Below are 8169 nucleotides of genomic sequence, written 5' to 3'. Positions count from 1 at the left end.
GGGCCACCAGCAGGAGGGGCTGCTTGGTGCCCTGGGCCGTGTGGAGGGACGTGGGTGACAGCAGGGGGACACGGAGCTGCTTCCTTGAGGATGCTGGGGCATGGACGCGGGCACGCTCTGGGGTGGCTCCCGGCGGGGCGAGGGGCCAGCCGCGTCGGCGGAGGGGTGCTGGGGGCAGCGGCACGAACAGCCCAGCCGAATACCCCGAGAGAGTGACAGGGGGTGACAACATGGCCGCCGCCGCCGGACTACAAGTCCCAGGAGGCTTCGCGGGGCGGTGGCAGGGGCGGTGCGCGCGCCGGAGGGGGCGGGGCACGTGACGGAAGAGGCGTGGCGCGTCCCTGTAGCAACGGCGGCGGGCGGCATGGCCAAGCAGTACGACATGGTGGAGTGTCCCTTCTGTGACGAGGTCTCCAAGTACGAGAAGCTCGCCAAGATCGGGCAGGGCACCTTCGGGTGAGTGTCTCGCCGGCCCCGGCCCGCCCCGCGTCCGGCCCTTCCCGGCCTACCCCGTCCTCGGGCCTGCTGCCCCGGCCCGGCTCCTCAGCCCCGCGGCCCGCCCGCCCCGGGCCTGAGCGCCCCTTGCTGGGGTGTCCTTTCCCCAGTCACCCCTCTGGCCCCAGGGAACCAGCCTGGCCCCTGGGCCCTCTTTTTCCCAGCCCGAGGCCCTGCTCTGTCCCAGGCTCAGGCCGAGGAGAGTTACCCTGGAGACAGTCAGGGCGGGGACCTGCAACTTTGCCCAAAACGTGCAACTTTGCCCAGAATCCTCGTGGGGCTGTGGGTTTGCCCAAAATCCTCTGGGCTCTGGATTGTCTCAGCTGGTCCTGAGGGCCTTTGGCCCAAAGGGGATGTGGCTGGGTCGGTGAGTGGCTCAGCACAGAGCTGTCTGTATGGTGCTCTAGTGTGTCTTGTTTGGACTTGTCCCTGGTCAGGAGCATCTGGCTCCTTCCCTTCTTCCTTGTGCTGCTCACGGATTTCTTTCTGTTTTTACAGGGAAGTTTTCAAAGCCAAACATCGTCAGACAGGCAAGAAAGTAGCGCTGAAGAAAGTGTTGATGGAAAATGAGAAGGAAGGGGTAAGTGTGGGAGCATGGCTGGGCTGTATTTGGGAAGGCCTGGGTTGGGGGGTTCATAGGTGAAAGCTAATCTTTGGCATGGCAGAGATGCATTTTCACTCTGTTCTTTAAGAATATTTACCACTATAATGTGCCAGATCCTGAACCTGTAAGGGTGTGGACAGGATCTCACCCTTGTGGCCTTTTTGCTCTCCTACTGATACTGTGATAATGTTGGGTCTTGTGTTTGCCCTGCCAAAGTGTACAGCCTGTCACCGTCTTCTGAGCTGCAAAGGCACATGACAGCAGCTGTGCGGTGACTGGGCTGTGCGGGATGGCTGCTGGGAGGTGTCGCTGCCCTCGCATTCCTCCTCTTGTGCAAAACCTCATCACCCCCAGCGCGGGGCTCCACGCTGGCTGTTGTTCGTGGAGGGTAATGTGTGAAAGGCACATGCTCAGGGGTGTGCAGAGATGGGACAAGCCGAGGAGAGAGTAATAGCGTAAGCAGCACAGGCAGCAGCTGGGGGGGCTGCTCTGCAGCTTGAGCCGGGCTGTACCATGTCCTGTTACAAACGTGCAAGGTGAGGAGAGGAGGGAGGGGTGTCTGCGTGCTGGTCTCGGCACCACCCAAACACCTCTATCTCTTGGCAGAACCTCTCTCGCCAATGGTGGCCTGATGGTGAATACGTGTTGGCAATCCCAGTGTTGGTGTTCTGTTTTAAAGCTCTGATTGTCCTTCGGTGACTCGTCACAGTGCTGCTCGAGCAGGTCCCCTGCCAAGCTGCTGCGGTCACATCTCCTGCTCTCTAAGCAGAGGTGGCCTGGTCTCCTGCGCTCCTAATCCCTGTCCTCTCTTTCTCCTTTCCAGTTCCCCATCACAGCCTTGCGAGAGATTAAAATCCTCCAGCTGCTCAAACATGAGAACGTGGTGAACCTCATTGAAATCTGCAGGACCAAAGGTAGCTTACGGGGGTCTCTCTTGCGCTGGCTGTCGGTTTTCTTTCTGCCCTCCTTCGCCGCTGAGCAGGCTGGTGTTCTGTGCTGGGAGTGGGGTCCTCTAGCTGAGCACGGGCCTCTGTTCCTGCCTGTCATGTGGGGTGACGGTACACTCATCTTGGAAAACAGTTTCTAAACGAGTTAGGATGTTGCTGCAGCCTGGCTGGAAAAAGCTGTTGTCAGTCCTGCTGGGATATGCCTGTGCTGTGGCAGTGAATCCTGCCCATGACAGGAAAACTACTGCCTGAGAGGCTTTAAATAAACCAGTGCCGGAGAAACTTTGAAGCAGAGGGTTCTCAGCGCGGAGCTGATCTCGTGGCTGTGCACAGCCGGTTCCCTGTCAGGAGCTGGAGCCGTCCCTCTCAGTTGGCTTATGACGGTTCGTGGCAGCTCCGAGCTGATGACACAGCTCCAGCTGGAGACTCGCTCAGCATCTCTTTCTGTGGGTGACAGTAACTGCTCGTGCTGTGAGGGCTGGGACTCCACATGGGGCGGTTCTGAGCCATGCTTCCACCTCACGCAGCATGCCTCTGCTGCGTGACTGGCACGCTCTGTGCACCTGGCCTGGCTCCGTTTCCAGTGAAATTGCTTTAAGACATTTGCTAGTTTTTATATATCGTTCTCTTGTATGGATTTGTACTGGAAAAACAGTTCTGAAAATGACAGCTGATGTTAAAGCCTGCCATCTAGTCAGTCATTTCAGTTAAATAAAAGCAAAAGGGGCACATATCTGTGATGGTGTTTTTAAAAAAAAGTCCAGTCACTGAACTGGTAGAAATCCCTGGCCTAGGACTGGGAACTTGAAGTTACTCCAGTACTCCACTGCGTGTAGATTATTGTCTGAACGGGTACGAGTAGAAACACTGACAACAAGTTAATTTTTAATTCATTGTGTGATTAAACAAGTTGTCATGATTACGTGTCCAGCATACCTAAGGTAAATATTTTTGTAGACATGTCAGTTGTTTGGGTTTTGTTGAATTCCAGCTTTTGTCCGAATCCACCTTGACCTCAGTTTCCAGTAAAGTAGAAATGTTGCATTTACTGTTCTCAAATGTGAAGCTTTTCTCTTTTTACGTTGGAAAGGTGCGGTAAGGGCCGTATCCATGTAAGGAACTGCAAACCTAGTCTGGCTGGCAGAGGAGAGTGGTGTGTTTCCGTGGGGGCTGAGCTTAGTCGTCATTTTCTGGTTGGAGTTGCTGATCAGCAGGTTTTGCTGATTACAGCTGATTAAAATCAACCTTTTTAATAATGTTTTGCATGTGTGCTCTAGGAACAAGATTGAAATCAATTGCTTCATTTGAGGTTTCCTGTTGTTGACTTTAAATTGCAATTGGACTTGGAGTTTGAAATCATTTTGATCCAGATCAGTCCATTTTTGTAGATATGATTTGAGGTTGCAGAAAACCTCACTTTCTAATGTTGTATTAGACAGATTTTCTCTGTTTCTGCATTTTTCCTGGGGCTGTCTTTGCAGGTGCCTCCTCTATCGCTGATGTAAACAGTGATAGTGCTTGGCTGGCAGCTAGCGGTATGTGCACCTACTGGCCACAGCTTGCAGGGAGGAAACCCCACAGCCGTTATGTGCACAGAACAACACAAAATGAAGCTTTCAAAGATTTTCATGCCCTTTCCTTGCCTGTCTGACAACATTCACTACTCTGATCCTCATCCCCTTTTCTTCCGTTGCTAGTTGTGCTGTCTTAAGTGCCTCTTTACGAAAGATCTTGAGGCCTGCATGGTGTCTCTGGTTCTCTGTTCCTGTGCCCTGAGGTTTTGTCTAGTGAGCATTGTACAAGTAGCAGGGTGGCTGGAGGTCAGGAGGAGCTGTGATGGGGCTAAGGGTCCCTTGCTGACAGTCCCTCCTTGCCTCTCCCATAGCCTCTCCATACAACCGCTGCAAGGGCAGTATCTACCTTGTGTTTGACTTCTGCGAGCACGACCTGGCTGGCCTTCTCAGCAATGCTCACGTCAAGTTCACGCTCTCAGAGATCAAGAAAGTTATGCAGATGCTATTGAATGGACTTTACTACATCCACAGGAACAAGGTAATGGGACAGATCTGTGCCCTGAGGTCACCCTGCTCTATGTGGCTTTCCAAGGAGCGGGTGTCTTTGCACTTCCCTCCAGCCTGTGCTTCCTTGTCCTCTGCCTCTGGAGTCTGAGCGCCCTGCGGGCACCAGGCGCCCAAGGAGGATACCATAATGGCTTAACCTTTCGATGTCTGTCCTTGTATAGATCTTGCATCGAGACATGAAAGCCGCGAATGTGCTGATCACACGGGACGGAGTCCTGAAGCTTGCGGACTTTGGGCTGGCTCGAGCTTTCAGCCTGGCTAAGAACAGCCAGCCGAACCGCTACACCAACCGGGTGGTGACTCTGTGGTATCGGCCACCAGAGCTGCTCCTAGGTAGGAGGTGATGGGCTCTGCTGGCTTCTCTGCCCTTCTTGTTCCCCTGGGTGACTAACAAGGCATCTCCATTTAGGGGAGCGGGACTACGGTCCCCCCATTGACCTCTGGGGTGGAGGCTGCATCATGGCAGAGATGTGGACCCGCAGCCCCATCATGCAGGGGAACACAGAGCAGCACCAGCTCACCCTCATCAGCCAGCTCTGCGGATCCATCACGCCAGAGGTGAGGGCGAGAGCGTGGGCAAGCTACGGAAGGTGGGAGGAGAGCGGCAAAGCGGGTGGTGTGGGCAGGGCCTGGGCACTCTGGGACCTCTTCCTTGCCCTGTGTACTGGCTGCCGCACGCTCCTGGCACTGGAGTGTGCCTGCTGCTGGTAGGGAGGCTGGGGAAGCCCCTGCAAATGCTGTTTGCCTCCTGGGAGCCAAGTGCACAGCGGGACGCTGCACTTTCCTTGCTGCTCTATGTAAAACTACAGCTGTCATGTTACTTGTGTTCAACCTCCTAAACATAAGAGGGTGAACTTGGCCTCCCAGACCTCCTTCGGGAGGGGCGAGTCGTGTCCTTGTTTTTGAGCACAGAGAGGATGCTGGCTGCTCCAAGTGTGAAAGAACAGAACATTACGTGTAGGAATCTGTTCTGCGTTTGAGGGTTGTCTCTCAGATAAACACCCTCTGAATTTCTGCTTAAAGAAAGGTTTTTTGCTTTGTGTTGAGGGGTTTGTCTTGGGTGCTTTGCACTCGTCACCTTGAAAAGCCTCTTTAATTCTGGCTTGTGATTTGTGGCATCAGCTCGGCCCTGGTGTGAGTGCTCAGCCCTTTCTCAGCTCCTCATTTCATGGCAGCTTGTCCTGCCCTCTTGTGGGGGATGGAGCTGAGGGATCGCTTGGCCAGGTCTGTAATCTAGGGGGTGCGATAGGCAGGTGGTTGTGCAGGCAGCTGCAGAGGCCCGATGCCTCTATTACGTACATTAAGTACATACATTGAAGGTGCTTTCTTTTGTATGTAAATACCTGCTGTGGTCTCTCCCAGATCAGGGTTGAGGTAAGTGCTGGTGATTGCAGCAGGCCTTGCTTTCTAAGGATAAAAGGTAGCACATACATCCAGGTTGTTATTTAGCAATAAGTTTTGTCATTTTACCTTTTTGGATGTTGTAGCTGGCCTGAACTGTGCTCTCTAGTAGCTCTTTTGTGGGAGAACTGGAAATTCTGGAGCATCCTGCATGCTGTTCCCACACCAGGAGGACTCTGTCCTGACTTGTCCACGTGTCTCCAGGCTTTAGTGCGCTCTTTAGTGCCTCCTCCATGCTGTGGGAACAAGGTCTGCCGGCTTGGAGGTTATAAAATAGTATTGTACTCTCGGCAGACCTCACCCCGGTTTGCCTGAGGGTGTTATCATAAAAAATGGATTTTGCTCTCTGTAAGTAATTCTTCCCAACGCTCCCTTCCCTGCTCCTTCCCACCCAGGTTTGGCCGAACGTGGATAAATATGAGCTGTACCAGAAGCTGGATCTCCCCAAGGGCCAGAAGCGCAAGGTGAAGGATCGCCTGAAAGCCTACGTTAAAGACCCCTATGCACTCGACCTCATCGACAAGCTGCTGGTGCTGGATCCCGCCCAGCGGATCGACAGTGATGACGCGCTGAACCACGACTTCTTCTGGTCAGACCCCATGCCCTCGGACCTCAAAAACATGCTGTCCACCCACAACCAGTCCATGTTTGAGTACCTGGCCCCACCACGCAGGAGGGGTGGGCACATGCCCCAGCAGCCAGCTAACCCGGGCAGGAACCCGGCCGCCACCAACCAGACTGAATTCGACAGGGTGTTTTGAGCGGGGGCTTCCCCAGCGGGGTCCTGGCTGGGCTACTCCGCAGGTTGCATTGAGCGGGGATGTCCCGGCGAGGTCTTTCTGTCTGGGAAAGGACTTTCTTCAAGGCGAAGTGCCTGCTGCCTTTAACTGAGCTCTCCTGTCTCCTCTCCTCATGCAGCAGCTCAGCCACCGCAGAGCTTCATGACTGGGGAGGTGACGCCTGCGGGCCCGGGGTTGTTTCCCTGCAGCTTTGGCACAGAGCCTGTGTCCCCCCTGCAACAGTCTGTATTGGTTACATTAATCTTGCGGATCGATGGTTATGGACCTGGCGATGGAGGAAGCGGCTGTCAGTGCTGGGACTCTTGGCAAACAGTGCTGTGACCGGCAGGACTGGGAGTAGCTGTGCTGGACCAAACTGGGCTCTGCTGGGAGATGTCTCGGCTCTGTTGGTTGGCCGTAGCTCCTGCGTGGCCTGTCCTTTGAACACTGAAGCGTTGATGTAGGACGAGGCAGGTGCTTCTGAGTAATGCGGAGGTGTCCTGGGGAAGGCAGAGTCACTCTAGACAGCATGACTAACTCTCACTGGAGTTTGGGCTCCAGCCGAGAAAGGGGCTTAACTGGGCAAACCAGAGACGTGGCTGGCAGAGCTGGCTGCTCCATACAGCAAGGATTTACAGTGGGAATCATTGGTCTCTGTAACAGCATGCAGCGTCCACGCTTTCTTCTTTGCAAACTGCAATTAAGAGTCTTGTCGGACACACCCAGCCTGCTGCGTTCTTTCCCCGTAGCGCTGGCTGTGGCAGGAGTTTGGGTGAGGAAGGGGGTTGTGAGTGCTGGCCTCAGCCTGCGCTGTGACCTGCCGCCCTGCTGTCCGCAGGGATTTCACGATGGCATGGCAGCGCTGGGAACACTGTGCTGGGAGCAGGGTGACTCTTTAAACTCTCGCGTGTCCACTCCTCTGTCCTGGAACTCTTTGCATGAGTCTAGAGCAAGACCGCTGCCTTCCCCAGATGCAGCGACCAGCCCGATGCACTGTGATGGCGTGCGCACACCTTCTGCCAGAGCTTGTTGGGACCGACTCGTGCAGAGCAAGTGCTCCTTCACTGCCCGCTGCAGCGGAGCCCCTCCCTGAATGCTTTGTCTTCCATGGCTGTCAGCTACAGCTGGCTGTCTTCTCAGTGAGCCCCATGGATCCCAAGACTTTAAAACAAATAACGTGTATGAAACGCAGTGGGTGATAACCTTTGGCATTTGATAGGTTGTCCGTTAACTAGACTAATGGCAAAAGCCACATCTGTAGCATAAGGTCTCAGGGGAGGAAGCGATGGTGAGCGGGGCCGTTCTCAGGACAGAAAGTGAGGATGATAAAGGACGTGTACAAGGTAAATCTCTCTTGGTGCGGGGCTCCGAAACAGTGTCCGGTCGGGGGGACTTGGTTTCTTTGGAAAAAATGCAGTTGGTTGCAAGCAATAAGCCAGATGACTTCTGCCGGTTGTGAATAAACACGATCCTGTCCCAAACGGCTGGTTTTAACCTTGTGTCACTCTTTTGCCTAAACGGAGAACGCAGCCAGAGTGCTGTAAAACAGCACCTCTGTGATCTGTGAGGGTTCAGACAGCGTACGTCCCCTCACCGCTGCTCCCCTCCTGGGGGTCCCGGGCGCTCTCTGCCCCTGTGCTGCTAACAGGAGGGAGGGAGGGAGGGAGGCTCGGTGGATTAACGCAGCAGCACGGGTAGCATGAGCAGAGGAGGCTGCCCGGGCCAGCCCCGCTGCTCTGGTAGCACCGGGCGATGCTGCGGGGCCTGCCGGGCTGGGGGCTGCCTGGAGAGGCCTGGAGGGCCCCTGCGCCCCCGAGCAGCCCCTTGTGCCCCTGTGCTGGGCTGTGTGAGGCCGGGTGCTG

At 55.0% G+C, this 8169-nt stretch overlaps 1 protein-coding gene across 1 annotated transcript; it reads left to right on the top strand.

The window, feature by feature from the left end:
• The first annotated feature begins 321 nt into the window (after window positions 1-321).
• Window positions 322-7789, top strand: CDK9 (cyclin dependent kinase 9). Its single transcript, XM_075519720.1, has 7 exons — window positions 322-456; window positions 994-1075; window positions 1923-2013; window positions 3932-4098; window positions 4289-4460; window positions 4537-4685; window positions 5924-7789. Exons 1-7 carry the CDS (start codon window positions 365-367, stop codon window positions 6287-6289), a joined length of 1119 nt encoding a protein of 372 aa, XP_075375835.1. The 5' UTR covers window positions 322-364; the 3' UTR covers window positions 6290-7789.
• Window positions 7790-8169: the final 380 nt, after the last annotated feature.

Source organism: Mycteria americana, chromosome 17, assembly GCF_035582795.1.
Source record: "Mycteria americana isolate JAX WOST 10 ecotype Jacksonville Zoo and Gardens chromosome 17, USCA_MyAme_1.0, whole genome shotgun sequence".
NCBI classification, from domain to species: Eukaryota; Metazoa; Chordata; class Aves; order Ciconiiformes; family Ciconiidae; genus Mycteria; species Mycteria americana.
Note: the sequence above shows the minus strand (reverse complement) of the source record. Positions and strands in the feature narration are given on the sequence as shown.

Excerpts from the sequence above, each read along its gene's own strand:
- CDK9 (XM_075519720.1), top strand. The coding sequence starts at position 365 with ATGGCCAAGCAGTACGACATGGTGGAGTGTCCCTTCTGTGACGAGGTC. Across the intron at positions 457-993 it reads ATCGGGCAGGGCACCTTCGG|GGAAGTTTTCAAAGCCAAAC; the intron begins GTGAGTGTCTCG and ends CTGTTTTTACAG. Across the intron at positions 4,099-4,288 it reads ACTACATCCACAGGAACAAG|ATCTTGCATCGAGACATGAA; the intron begins GTAATGGGACAG and ends GTCCTTGTATAG.